Below are 15,590 nucleotides of genomic sequence, written 5' to 3' on the forward strand. Positions count from 1 at the left end.
TTTGAGACTGGGAGGTCGCTGGTTCGAGCCTCGGCCGAGTCATACCTAAGACTTACAACATTGGTACTCATTGCCTCCCTGCTTGGCGCTCAGCATTAACTCGGTATCACGACAACACTGTATGTAACATCCCACATGCCGACATTTCTTGTGTAAATACCATGTAAATTATAACTATAGCCTTATCCCCCTTGTTTTATAACCTTATCTTCTCTGTTCCTTTATCTTCTTGTCTCATACCTCACTGTGAATGTGTAAAACTGGAGTGTCATGCCCAATTTCGTTGTCACAATATGTTAAGCCATTATGTAACAATGACAATAAAGGTATATTCTATTCTCATCTCATCTCATCTAATCAGCCGTACTGCTTATCCTCATTAGGGTCGCAGGGGGGCTGGAGCCCATCCCAACCATCTCCGGGCAGTGGGCAGGGGACACCCTGAACTGGTTGCCAGCCAATCGCAGGGCAATATTCTATTCTATTCTATTCTAATGACTAAAATGGCTGCGCCCTGTTTGGCTGCGGCTGCATCGGCTCGCTACAGTTTAACTGTACGGGTCAGGTGCATCGACATTTCGTTCTGTGTGCATTGTTACAAAGAATGACAATACAAGTAAATTATTATTATTATTATTATTATTATAAAACAAGGAGGATAAGGTTATAGTTTTAATTTACACAAAATGTACCCAAGAAATGTACCTCACTGTGAATGTGTGAGACTGGAGTGTCATGCCCAATTTTGTTGTCACAATATAATGAGCTGTCCCTATGTATTATCTACCATCTTTTTGTGTCAATGGGCTGCTATAAACTGACATCAATTCGGCCATTCTTCCTGATCAATGCATGAACAGATGGCTTATATAGGACTTGTTTACAAACACAAAAAGGGCTCAATAGCTGTTGGATAATACGGAAGAGAAAAAAAGAAAATACTGTATGTATAAAACGGAAAAATGGGCCAAATTTGGCGTTCAATCTTTCAATCGACTGCTCTTTTGCTTATTGTTTTACTTATTTTGATTAACATTTTTTTGTGTTTTTCTTAGGATCTATGTCTAAATTTTTCATGGAAAGCACTGAAGAGTTAAAATTTTTCATTTATATTTAATTTTTTGAATTTTCATGGGTTTTGTGTTGTTGTTTGAGTTTAAATCTGTTCAGTGTGTAAAAAGGTAAATATTTTTGTATTCTCCCCATTTTTCTGTAGATCTGTAAATATTTTGATTTATACTATTAGGGATCCCCTGAAAATCATATGAAATTACCAACAACAAAATAATTTTTTTATCATAAAACAACAAGCCTAAAGAGACGTTTGGAAGCTGAACCAAAAGAGCCGGTTTTCTAAATAGAGCTGTCCTCTTGGGTCCGACATAATGACAAGTCACTAGAGCAGGCGTGTCAGCGTCATTTTCACACTTTTTAAAAAAAAAAATATTCTCAATTTTTTGTGTCTTTTGTAGAATTAGACTGCAAATAAACATGACAACGGCAACAATTTCAAGCATTTTCAAGTACTTCACACAAAAGTCAAGCATGTTCCTGACCAGGAAAACACAACATTAAAATTCATGCTTACTAACAATATTGTCTCTTTATTGAAGTGGGAGAAGAGTAGCAACACTTAGCAACAAAGCGAAGAGTTATGTAGCTAGTTTGTCTCTGTTTTGTAGACATGGAGTGGGAGCTCGTCCCCTTCTCAACTTCACGTTGTCACAAAAAAGCAAAACCTATTATATTACCCCACGATCAATTTTAACCTTTGGTGTGTCCGTAGCATTACACTTTTACATTTAATTTTAGGCTGGTTTTCAACCTTTTGTTTGTGTTGTATTTTTTTCTATAAGAGCTACTTTTAAAGCTAGTTTTTCTTATATGAATGGACACAGGTACTGGCGTTGAGTCAGTTAGAGTTCCCTGTCAAGGGTCACATTTGGTCTTAGGGGACGCTGCTAAGTTGTAATTGTATCGTCTCACCTTGTGACTGTGCAAACTCATCTCCGTAACCTTCCACAACCTGCGCAGCACCCACGACGACAAGGAAGGTCCAGATCAGAACAGTCCTCCATAGCGTTTCCATGGTCACTACAGAAGGAGCTATAGTAACAGAATTCAGTGCAGTGGTCCCCAGGCCTCGGTCCCAACATGTCTCCTGCCCTCTCTGGTGCCCCCTTCGCCTAGCAGTGATTGGCCATGGCTTCAGGAAGTGAGGAATCGGACATGACAGCTTCCTTCAGCAAGTGATGATGGATCCAGAAGAGGCCTCCAGACATAAACAGACCCACGAGGAAACCGGTTCGCAGGGGGTTGGAACTCCTCGTCGGAGCACTGTGAAGGGAAAGTTGAACTCGTCAACCAAAGTAAATGCAGTTCTGCGATTGGTGAAGCCAGAGTTAAATGGTCATAGTCTTGAGCTCAGCGTGTATTGCACGTCTCAAAGCTAATCAATCCTGGCTTTGGCAAAGACCAAACACACTATCTTTCACTCTGATGGTCAAAGACAACAGCAAGTTCAGACTCAAGGCCCCCTAGGCCTCCCTCCTTAAGCTGCCTGTCCACCGGAAAGAGTTCAAACACAAAGAAAGCATTGATGCTGTAAAAAGCTGTGCTTAATGCCCAAACACAGACTTAAGTGGGTATTATGTCAGAGATCTAGGAGGGAAAATGAGGCAATTTGAGAGGAACAGCAGGTTGCCATCACCGCTATGCTGGCCGACCCGGTCGCTGGTTGCACGGCTGAGTGAGTTGCAGGCTGAATGCTTGACTGTGCCGCTTTTAATTGGCTGACATTCTGGCAAGTCAACTACTGCTCGAGTCTTTGAGAGACTATGAGGAAACATTAAGGCAGACAATAGGAGATAAGATAGATTTAGTGTCAGGCTGGCAAGAATTCCACTCAGAAACATGCTGCAAAATTACATTCATGTTACTTTTTATTTTAAGTAAAATTTTACTGTATCTTAACTTGTTTTTTAGGTGAAATGATACACAATGAGCAAAATTATTAGATATGCTATTTTTGGTAAATCGTAAAATAGGAATAATTTTTCAAATAAAATAGATTAGAAGCCTGTGGAGTTTTTTATTTGAGAAGACGATTATTTAAATAATTTTTCATTTGACAATTTTCTAAAGGCTGTTTTAGTATATTCAGACTAATAAAATACAGTGGTATGAAAAGGTTCGGGCACCTCCGAACACTATCAAGATTTTCCTTAATAAATGATCTGTTATTCAGATCAGCAATTTCAGTAATCATAAATCAGACAGTGATCTTTTAGAAGAGAAATTCAATGAATAAGGATCACAGAAAGTGGGCAATACTGCTTAAACAAAGGTAGGCAGGTTGATAAATCTGGGCACCTCAACAGAAAAAGGACATCAATATTCAGTAGATCCCTCCTTTTGCAGAAATAACAGCCTCCAAACTCTTCCTATTCTGTAGCTTCCAATGAGAGTCTGGAATCTGGTTGAAGGAAATTTTTGACCATTTTTCTTCAAAAACATCTTCAATTCAGTCAGGTTTGATAGTTTCAGACAATGGACAGCCCGTTTTAAAACCCACCTCGGATATTCAATAAAATTGAGCTCTGGTGACTGAGATGGCCATTCTAGAACATAATATGTGTTCTTCTGAATGCCTTAGTAAAATTTGAACAGTGTTTAAGGCCGTTGTCTATTTTAAGTATCCAGTCCCGGTGTTCTGCCGAAACGTCTTACCTTTTTGAGACGTACTAACAATGACTAGTGCGCACGCTCGCATGGCTGATTGTGATTTCCTACGCAGAGTACTTGCAATTTCCGTTTTGATTAAGACTGATCTGAAAACTTTCACTGCTTCAAAATACTGTTTTGTGACGTAGCTTTTAAGCCAGTCTTGTTTGTCTGTGGTAGCTTTTTAGCATGGTGTTTGTTGACTCCGGTAATCACGCACAGTAAAAATGCATGATAACCCTTGTTTCAGTGTTGCTAGTTTTACTTGATAAGAAAGAAAACAAAATTCGCTGTCGGACCAGCCTACAGTAGGACGTCTCCACAAGGTAGTACGTTTCGTCAGAATACTGGCTGGCGCAACTTTAACATTGTCGTTGTTTCTTGAACATTGTTCCTAAGTATCTGCTGAAGCGAAACGGAATACACACAGCCTTTAACCTGAACAGGATTGCTAGTACCAGCACTGGCTAAACATGGAATTACCATCTTTGTTTACTGTGAGTAGCAAGACTTTGTTTGAAAAGCGTTTTTTTTTTAAATCTAAACTTATCTAGAGATCCCAATTTACACGTGTGTGTTTGTGTTCGTATGTGGTTTATAGGCTCCGAAACGGCTGGACAGATTTTTGTGAAAATTGCTCTTTAGGGGTCCGAGCGTGTCCCAAGCTAGGATTTGTGTCAAGGCACTCCCAATAATACCAACAAAAGAGTGGCGGGCAGGAGGGGTTGTTTGGCTCTTGAGGTCAATAAGTCGGGTCCTTTTTGGTCGAGCGATTAGTCATGAAAATTCCGGCTCTTTTTCGGAAGGCAGCACTCTCGTCTCACGAGCAACCCCAACAACCTTGCCAAAAGAAAATGCCCGGCAACGCCGGGACATTATGCTTGTTAAGACTAGCACAGATCCTTTAAGCGGCAGGTTTGCTCCACCGGTGGTTACCAGTAGCAGGAGAAACCTTGTTACTGTACACAGATACAGCATCTTTACCATCTGGTTGCCGTTTATTTTTAGTGTTAAGCAACATCCTGCTCTTCAGAGATAAGCTGGACCTCGGTATTGACAGCATGAGACAATACTAGATCCTAAATCACCGGGGGAAAACAATGTTGTTCCAAAATTTTGAGTATCACATTGTACAATACTTATTGCATCACTTGTGACTTTGATATTTTGCGTGAAAAACAAACTTTGCTGCGATGACGTTATTGTAAAGTTGGCCGTTTTGGATGTACATCTCTCAGAATTCAGTCTAATGAAAATAATTTGTTTTTATATTCCTAAATATAAAAACAATCTTTCTCACACACACACATAAAGTAACGTTTCAATAATGAGTGTAATTACATCTTTTGTGCTTTTATCAATCTTATATTCTTTTATTGTGAAGTAGTGCTCATGTGTGTCCTGTTTTCACTGACGTATAATAAACCTCGCCCACCGTTTGGGCTTTCTCTCTTTTCAACCAACTTGGAGCCTCGTGAGTACCTTGCAGCTGCTATCACGATGTAGTTTTTAACAATATATGTATTTTATCTGTGTAAATACAGCCACCAAAGAGTCTTAATAATGACTATCTTTGACAGTTATGTCTTCTGCTTTTGTTACATACTGAAGCCTCAAAGGCTCTTTGTCCTGTAAAAAGATATACGTGCACAGAAATTGAATTAAAACAAAGTATTTCAAATGAAAACAATCCAACTATTATGAACCTCATGCAAGCCTTCAGCCAAGTTTGAACTGTTAACAAAAGTGAACAAATATTTGTGGAAGACTGTGCTATATTTGTTTCCATTGGTGTGTTTTGTCACAGAGAAGAATGAAGTAAAAGTCATTTGTTCAGCTTGTTTCTGTTATGAAATTCTGGCAAAACAAATACACACGTTGCGAGTAATGAGTTACGTCGTTCAATAGATACTCCACTATGACTTTAGATGTATGGCAAGGAATCAAATCCAAAAAGCTTTGGTGCATACATACTGTAACTGTCATTGGAGCAATTAGGATGATGTATCGCTTCCAATCTTTCAACTGCACATTAAAACGTCATTGCTTTTCAATGCCAGAAACATAACCTAGAAGGTTTCCATGTAAGCTCTACCATCATCAGCATCAGCTTTGTCATCTGCGTACTATTATCCAAAAACGTCAACGTCTTAATCACTATGAAATTACACAGTCGGGCCCATCAAAACAAGCCGTCATGCTGCATTTGAAATAAATTACGCTTCAATTCAATTAAACAGCAAAAGCTCCCTTTCAGAGGGTCAACTTTTTGTCTTTGTGAAGCAAATCTGCACATCGTTATTCTACTTTCCCAGGTGAGGTCTCAAAATATCGGATTCACTAGGCCTTATTATGAGAGACTTTGGGGGGGATTTAACAAGCAGGTTGACTTCGAAATAAGATTTGCAGAAAATAAGTGACCCGGGTCATATTCTGTTTGTCCTCGAGTTCATTTGACAAAACGATAAAAGGTATTTTACAAAAAGAGAGCATGTGGCGCTAGTACGTATGGAGGGAAATATGCGTATAGGGATTTGATTTCATGTTTTTGGACAAATCTGAATGATTTAGTGACAAGGCTAGTGACAACATGTATCCTTTACTCATGTCGATTGGGAACAACCGTTTGGAAGGAACAAAGAGCGAGTTCTGTCACAAACCAAATAGAAGTAATTTCCTTATTCGAGCTTTGGATTTATGAAAGGCCATTCACCACAATCGATTAAGAACCACAGTTTTTATTCAAAAAGTGTGCCTCGTTGTTGTTTCTTGTGCGTTACAAAAGTTGTGCCCGAGCACGATTTACACTATACGAGTTATGATACACGAAATTTAAATAAAAATGCAGCAGACGAATTAACACATTCACTAGACTCTTGTTTAGCAAATTAGCCAGTGTTAGCATGTATTAGTATTCCAGCATTACAAGACCAAAAAGAAGAATACTAAAGCACATGTAATTTTCTTCATTCCTTACTCAGTTAACATAATGACTTATAAATGATCGAATGTTGTTGTTCTTATGACAAAGATTAAAAAACAAGAAAGGACTGAGAAGTCATACGAGTAGTTAATCGCCAACCTCAACGATATCGCAAAGCCGCTAGCCACCAGAAAGCTCAGCAAGAAACTCGACAAATGTGCCAAAAAATGTCAAATTAACTCACATTTGGCATAGTTGGGCTCCCCTCGTAAAGATTTTTTTACGATGATAGCTAATATGTTTTCTTAAATAGTAAATAAGAGGTGCATTTGGAAGCCAAAACAAGGCTACTCTAAATTTTGGAACAAAATAGTTTTCCCCATTTGATTAAGATCTAGTATCAGTCCGGCAATGCAGAGATCCGTCTCATCTCTGATGATGCACTACACTTAAATACAACGACCAGATGCTGAAGGTGCTGTATCTGAGTCAGATCTGTAGGATTCTCCTGACACTGGTAACCATGGAACCCAGGACTATCTGTTTATGTGGGGAAGCAAATCCCAACCCACAAAACCAGCCTGAAAAGGGATGGGCGCCACTGTATTGAACCACCTAAATAAATTCACAAAATGTTAGTATTATGTATCAAAAGATATTTCACATAATAGTTGTAAAAAGAACTGATGTATATTACATTAGACAATTCATTCAAATTCAAAAAACTAACGAGTCTTGCCGGTAAGCCAGCAGAATGTAACCTGATTTGATGTCAGGTTTTAGATACGTTTGCTAATGATTTGGATGCCACAATTGTGATTGATGTTGCTCACCGTTATTCCAAGAAACACTCGCAGACGTGGAAGCTTTCAGGGATTATTGGGTGGGGATGACATCTGAAAACATTAGCGATGCCCTTCTAGAGAAATGAGTTGATGTTTTTGCCAACAGTATTCATATAATACATACCAGGAGCAAAACGGGAGTTGTTCAATATTTACTTGTTACTCACGATGTAATGTTCTTTTTTGAAAACGGAAATCTCATGTGCTAGTTGTTGTGAAAACTGTGGGCCGTGCAATCTTTCCAATATGTGTCAGCAAATTCTTAAAAAAAAAATAGTGTTGCTATTAACTCAGCAGAATGTAACTTGATTTGATGTCAGATTCTGGGCATGTTTGCTAATAATTTGGTTGAAATTGCTCACCATTCCAAACAAAGTTCACAGACTTTGTTTGATACCTCAGATCCATGCAAACTTGTAAGAAACATTGGTTAAAAAGTCAGATAAAAACTGGAGTGAGATATTCAAAACCCATTTTTGAACTGGACTCTCACCATTCTTACTCAACTTTGCAGCGTAAGCAAAACTCCGACACTTTTCGCTCCTTGAAAATTCTTCCGCTCCCTCAAAGCAGTCTGGGGGAGAGAAGAGCAAACGGAGACGCCACACGGGCCCAGATGGCTGGCAGCCCACCAACTGCAGCCAAAGGTAATCGGGAGCAGATGGGAAACCTTTTGGTGACGAGAGCAAGGGGAGCAAGTTTCCTTGTGAAAAGGAAGGGGGGGGGCTCACAGCCGAACCCTTGGGAATGGAAGAGACAGCGCAGCGTGACCTGCTCAGGGCAGCTGAGACGATCATCTAGGTCAGTGTTTCTCAACTGATGGGTTAGGACCTAAATGTTGGTCGCGGACCTGTTTTTAGTGGTCGCGGGACTTTGCCCTTGCAATAGAATGCTGAGAAGAAGAGAAAAAAAAAACGAGGGTCAATTACACAATAGATGGCGATAATGCCCTACTCTATCTCCTCTTCCTGTTCAGTCAATCAGCCTCATCCCAAATGACAAATTGTTCATCTCCGCCCTCAAACGTGATGAACCAATCACAGTGTGCACAGCCAACTCACTACACCCGGAAAATCTCTGCCTCCACCTCTACTGGAATGCATTGCAGTGTCACGAACCAGGACAGAAAACAGGAATGAGAACCCAATCGCGTAACGTTACTCACAGTTTATTGGGGAGAGGAGGAATGAGCGCACACTCAATCCGGGGATCGATGGCCGCGGAAGAAGATTGAAATCAGAACTAAGGAGTGGTCAAAATCAAACAGATCGGGCCAAAAATCAAAACAGGATCAATACACAGGCAAAAACGGAGATTCACAGGACTTGGCATATCACACAGAGTCTAGCAGGAATTTCGCAGACGCTCTGACACCAGGCGACTCAAAAGACAGTGTTTAAGTAGTCCGGCAGCAATCTGTCAACTTGTTTCAGCTGGTGTCCATGGGCGGGGCCAATTGGGCGCCGTGGCAACCGTGACAGAACCTGGCGCCACACGGCGGGGACCAATTGGGCGCCATGGCAACCGTGACATGCAGTCCGTCAGTTTTCGTTCATTTCTTTTTCTTACATTTTAAACTTTAAAATGGTCAAATGATGTGCATAACTTTTTTACCCTTTCCCAAGCCACATCTTAATCGAGACAAGTTTAATTGACGTCGACCACAGCACCAACTCAACGTGGATAACGTTAACAAGGATTTCTACATAGTATTTGAGGCAGCATATTTTCACTTTGCTGTAGAGAAAGTTATTGGTATTAGAAGGTTATCACCTCTAGTGTTGGGCTGATGCTAGCTACTGTTAGCTCTTGGCTGCCTTGTACGTCACGTCACTTTGTTCACTAGGAGTTCAGTGGCCTGTTATGCGCTAGTTTTGTACTTTGGTAATCATACATGATTGGTAGCTGTTGCCCAAAGGGCTCTAGTCATAGTAACATTAGCATTTGGAGCTTAGCTTCTTTAAGTTACCTGAAGATAACTAAGATGATAAAATGTTGGCAATGTTATGCTAAAGGATTAAGAAATACTGTAGCACCAAAGTAACGTAGAGGCACTCCTAGTAGCCAACAGATGGTTATAAATAAAGAAACTTGTCCTAAGGATACATGAAGCTTAGACTTAGACAAGCCAAAGGTTTACATTGACCTCCTCAACAATTAAATCATGAAAATAAACATCCAATGCATAGTTTAGACCCATTGGGTGACTTTGAGATACGTGATCTCCTGCCAAAGTTCTCCATCTATGACACTTGCCATATGAGCACTCTTCACAGAATGTTGACAGTTTGTCTGAGTGAGTAAAGGCGGCGGGGTTGAACCATTGGTCGATGTGTTTGAGAGGGACCACAATTCATTTTATTGTGATTTTGTTTGTTTTATTTCCCCTTTCTGCCCATATTAATGGGTCCCAAGAAAGTTAGTGGTAAGGCGAAGGGAAAATGGAAAACATTAGCTATTTAAAAGCAGTTTTAAGGGATCGCTCATATGCAATGTAGGCTTATACGCGAGTATAAATAATACTTGAAGTTTTTTTGGTATTGTTGGTAATTTTGTTTTTATTTGGGTCGCAGCCTAACATTAGGGTGGTATGATGGGTCCTTAAGTCAGACCAGTTGAGAGCCACTGATCTAGAATGGTAATTGGCCAACAACAGAAAAGGAAGGGCTACGTGTACAATATCATTTATCAAGAATATCCAAGCAGCACTGGGATTGTACAGTAAAACACCGAGCGCTCTTTGTACTGATACTGCTTCCCTTCTCCACTTTGTAGAACGAGTGAAAGTCTCTCTCTTCCTCTCCCTCCGGCTTTCTCGCAGTCATTTCCTGCACAAGCCCGAGTCCACTACGTTTCATTACCTCTGCTCCCACTCTAGATTTATGGAAGGCCTTATTAAACTTGCAGCATGATATCAAGTGCTTTTCATTACCTCAACTCTCATCTTGATTTTTCTAAACCCACAGGGGGAAAAGCAGACCTCCCCAACGCTGTCGCCTTTCAAGTGGAGCTTCTTAAAACTATTTGCGGACACAAAACACCATGCACACGCTGTTTCTTAAAACCGACCGCAGTCAGATAGAAAGTCATAAAAAGGCGTCTGCAGATGGGACAATTTTGTACATCTTGCGTGGTCCCTGTAAGGCAGGGGTCCTCACACTCCGGCCCATGGGCTGAATAAAGCTTTCTTTGTTTGGCTTGGCCTCCTGAACAATAAGAGTTTTCCCTATCGCAGAACTGAAAAAGTATGGACCAGCCCATATCTGCCAACCTCCATCCATTTTCAGCACCACTTATCCTCAGTACGGTTGCAGGGGTGCTGGAGCCCATATCATCTATTTTTGTGCAGTTCGCAGGGGACACCTTGAACTAGTTGCTAGCCAGTCACAGGGTACACGGAGACAATTTGGACCAGCCAATTCACCTGTTTTTGGAATGTGGGAGGAAACCGGAGGAGAACCACGGGGAGAACATGCAAACTCCACACGGGGAAGCTGCGGTAGCTGGACTTGAACCATGAACCTCTGCACTGTAGGGCTGCTCGCTAACCACCCAGCCGCTGTGCAGCCCATGTGCCAACCTATTCTATGATATTTTAGATTAAGTTTTGTTAAAATAATTAAATACTATCATATTCTTGAATTAATATAATTTTCATTTAACATAATTTTTTTCTTACCCTTGAATGAAAATTATTTTGTTTTATTTAACTGCATGTTCTTTGGCAATTGTTTACAAAAGCTTGCATGCTGGCGAGCATCGGTTTGTTTCAATGACAACTGGCACTGGATTGGGACATCGCTCAAAAAAAGCAGCTTAAAAAAAGGGAAATATAGTAGATCTACATTTTGCAAAACCGAGCAATGAGTGAAATAGGTAATTAAGTGCCCGGAGGAAACCCACGCAAGCACAGGGGGAACATGCAAACTTCACACGCGCTAACCACTGCGCCGCCGTGCTGCCTCTATTGGGCCATGTAGTTTTTTATTACCAGAATGAAAACTGGGGCAAAGCAATCGGGCATGTTAGCGTCAGATTTGTGTGTCCAAGCCTTTAGAGATACAACGATATCCCAAAAAATAATGGCACAACAGATATCAACATACAGTATAATCTCACAATATTATCTCAATACTGTGGATATGTAGTTCATTACCTCCCAATTTTGTAAAAACAATATTTGTATTGCATTATGGTCTATTAATTTGACAATGGTGTGTTCAGCAGAATCAGGAGAAAATGTGTAAATGGATTTGCTTGGGAAATATTTATTTATATAAAGTATTGACGTGATTGATTTATGGGAAACTTTAAATACTGCAGGGGCCAAACTGTCCTAAATCAAATGTATTGTACTAGAAAACTAGCCACCAGAGGATGCTAAATCTCCACAAATGCAAAAGACTTTTTAACAGATGTTTGGCTTTTACCATTGTGACATCACGGTATTGTGGTAATTCTATTATCGGAATATCACAATATTGTAATTATAATTATATATTTACTAAATGTGTGGATAAAGTTGTAGACGGGTTATAAAAATTCAGTTATATAATACGAACAATAAGTACAGCCAAACCTGTAACAGTCACTCAGTAGATAAGTAGGTAACCCTCATAATAAAATCATTTTGGAGACCTTCTCTAATGGGAGAAATTGAGGATCGATGGATACAGGTTTTTCAGGGCCGATACCGATCGTTAGCATAAAGATGGGGCCAATAATCGATATTTGGAGTTGATATTTATTCGCTTTAAAAGTTTAAAAATTGACGCAAGACATGTTTAATACTGCAAAAAGAACCACAATATTTGTTATTAATGCAAATAAAACTTTGATAACATTCTGAAACCTTTTACAGTAGATAATATAGAATTTTAACACAACTAACGTGACTAATTTCACTTAAAACTGAAACTGAAAGTGCAAGGAAATAAAATTAGGCTTAGAAGCAACTTTAAAAAGCGCTATATAAAGGCAGACCATTTATTTAGGGGTACATAAAAACATAAATAGTCCCCTGATTTTTTTGACATTAAAGAAATAAAAATGTCAATACAACCAACATGACTTCAATGAATTTGAAACAAAAAGTGCATCGACATTTCAACGCTCGTGAATTGAAGAGTGTGGGCACTTCTCAGTTTTTTAGAGCAAGATTGAATAACTAATGTTATGGTAAGAGCTAATCACTCAGCCTTCCACTTTTGATCGACTCGTAGAATACTTAAAAATGCCGATACCGATGTCCGTCAAATTTCCAAATATCGGCCCACCCGACAACCGGTCGACCTCTAGTGAAAATAGAACAACCAGCAGAAGAGCAAGCAAGGGAATTCCTTGGCTTGGATGAAAACAGTTTTGAATGGAACAAATGTACATAACAGAGAAACTTGACTGATTCACAGCGTTTTCAGAAGAGTCAGGATCTGCCCCAAACAAACGTGATAGAAGAATAAGAGAAGAAAGGGTTTGTTTCTATAACGAGAGGCTGCAAACTCAGAACACTTGGGATAAATGGATGCAAATTTAACATTCACAATGTCATGATTCTAGCCGGCGCAGAAATAATTTGACGAAGCCAGCGCAGCCTCACGTTTCATACCCCAAAAAAAAAAAAAAAAAAAAAAACCTGAACTATTCTTCTGTCTTCAACTGCTGCCAGATTGTGTGCAACTATCTGTAAACTAGCTCACAAATCTAAACCATATGACCGGCTCAGAAGAGTTGGTGTGGCGCAAACAGATGCTAAATGTCCCTCAGTCTCACGTGAAGTTTAGCACCCGCTCTCCTCTTACTCTCTCTTAAACACAAACTCAGATTACTCACTTTTATCATGGAGTAGTACGTACTCCTCTTCATGTTACTTCTTGCTTTAAAGGGCAGCGGGGCTTTCCTACGTCTAATAAAACCTTTAGGCTACTGGATCAAATGGGCCGTACGAGTGTCTCAAGTAAGGTGCTGCGTTTTACTCTACATCAGCAGCAATTATTCCCTCGTAGCTGTTCTTAAAAAAACAGACAGATGTTGCTAGAGATTTTTTCATGAAACCTCTGAACAGGTGATGGCGGTAATGCAAAACAGAGGGGGATCTAGCGCAGACTAAATTCACTTTGTGTCTGGTATAAAGACAGAGGACAAGAGGGGCAGGCATTCCTCTCTCCGTTTCCCCAAATAAACAGACTGCAGATGAAAAGTGGGAACATAAACAGGCCCTAGAACTTCCACCGTGAACCCCTCACTCTAAAAATGTGCCTTGCAAATCTGAAACAATATTTAGGGAGAGAGAGAGAGTGCTGACTTGACGAGGACTGACTCAGTTTTGCACACACAGCAAAAGTCTGCGTCATTTTGTGCTGTAATAATTCAAAAGAATGTTCTTTGATGAAGGTGTCTTAAGTCATATCTACAAAGAAACACAAAACGATGTGGGAGGACTAAGTTGTCTTCGATAGACTGGAGTACAGTAGCTTCCAATCCGTGATCTAGAAAGTGCTTGTCAAGTGTCCTCTGGTGGAGAGCACCGGAATAGCTGTGATTAAAAAGTCTGCGTCCAAATTTTTAATCCAAAACACTTTTTCTCCTTAGATCCTCATCGGTCAAAATTCACAGCATACCTTCAATGTGCTCCTTCTTTATGCTTTATGACACTGACGGCCATCTCTCGTCATAACTCCCAACTGGGAACTGTCCAATCTTTTTGTTTGTGTGCCAGAGTAAATTGCTAGACTTTAGTTTGTAAAACACTGGAAAAGTAATCAAATATTTGTTTTTTTCCTTGATCTCTTGGAATTATTTTCAGTCAAAAATACCTAAAAGTAGTCACTTGTGATCAAGAAAGCAATGATTTTTTTTCAAGATTTTAGCTGGGTATCTTACTAAACTAGACCCAACACTGTACTGAACAAACACTGATGTTAAACTCCATCCATTATCTGCACTGCTTATCCTCAGTAAGGTCGCGGGGACGCTGGAGCACATCCCAGGTATCTTCGGGCAGTGGGCAGGGGACACCTTGAACTGGTTGCAAGACAGTCGCAGGGCACACGAAGACAGACAACTCACTCGCTCATTGACACCTAGGGACAATTTGGACCGGACAATGAACCTGACATGCATGTGTTTGGAATGTGGGGCGAAACACTTTGGTTCCTGGAGGAAACCCACGCAAGCACAGGGAGAACATGCAAACTCCACACGGCAAGGTTCGATCCCATGACCTCAGGACTGTGCCGCACATGCGCAAACCATTGCCCCGCCGTGCTGCCCGAGGTTAAACTCAACACTAATAATTCATTAGATTAAAAATTAAAGGGTTAAGTCTAAAAAATTGACTTCCAACTGTCTATCCACAGAAGGGAAGGAACCATTATTGCACATAAAAGTCTCATGTTCACTTTAAAGCTTAAATTATGATCTTGCCTGGTTTAACAGTGAACGTTTATTTATTACTTTGGTAAAGGTTATTCATTTTAAATTAAATTATATGTTTAACTTATTTTTAAAGTTTACCTATATTTTCATTTTTTTCTAATGAAAAACTAAAACAATATTTCACGTAAGTCAAGTCATGTTTATTTGTGACGCCCTTAATCACAAGGAGTCTCAAAGGGCTGCACAGACCACATTTAATTGCAAACTACAGACAATTATTACACCATCCCCTGATCTAAAACCTACATGAAGGCAAGGAAAAACTCAAAAACCTCAAAATGAACCGCACATGAGGTTATCTCCCTTGCAGTATGACTCGGGTGCAATTGATGTTGCAACAAATGTAAGCAAAAATGATTTCCATTGGGAACAATGAAATGTTTTACTAGGTTCTAACTTTTTTAAGTAAAATAAGAAAAAAATACTACAATTATGTGCTCGATTTTTACTTTATTTGTTTGAATTTTTTATTGTTTGTATTGTAGTCTTAAAGGTCATTTGATGTGTCTTTAAAAAGTTGAAAGTAGAAGATTTTCTCTGTCATTTATGTTTTAACAATGCCCGACTGAGTTCAAAGAGCCCTTATCATTTTTTTATTCACCCTGTCTCTGTGCTTTTATCCAACTTTAGGAAAGTTGTTCAGGGCAGAACATAATAGGTAGAAG

At 39.8% G+C, this 15,590-nt stretch overlaps 1 protein-coding gene across 1 annotated transcript in view; it reads right to left on the minus strand.

The window, feature by feature from the left end:
• Positions 1 to 15,590, minus strand: part of adamts10 (ADAM metallopeptidase with thrombospondin type 1 motif, 10) — a 112,631-nt gene that overhangs the window by 96,006 nt on the left and 1,035 nt on the right. The window contains exon 2 of the mRNA XM_088349315.1: positions 1,987 to 2,337. Within this exon, the coding sequence (XP_088205441.1) occupies positions 1,987 to 2,089 (103 nt within the window). The 5' untranslated portion in view covers positions 2,090 to 2,337. The remainder of the gene's footprint in view (positions 1 to 1,986; positions 2,338 to 15,590) is intronic.

The sequence above is a fragment of the Urocampus carinirostris genome, chromosome 12 (genome assembly GCF_059441175.1).
Source record: "Urocampus carinirostris isolate Australia breed hairy pipefish chromosome 12, RoL_Ucar_1.0, whole genome shotgun sequence".
Taxonomy (NCBI): domain Eukaryota; kingdom Metazoa; phylum Chordata; class Actinopteri; order Syngnathiformes; family Syngnathidae; genus Urocampus; species Urocampus carinirostris.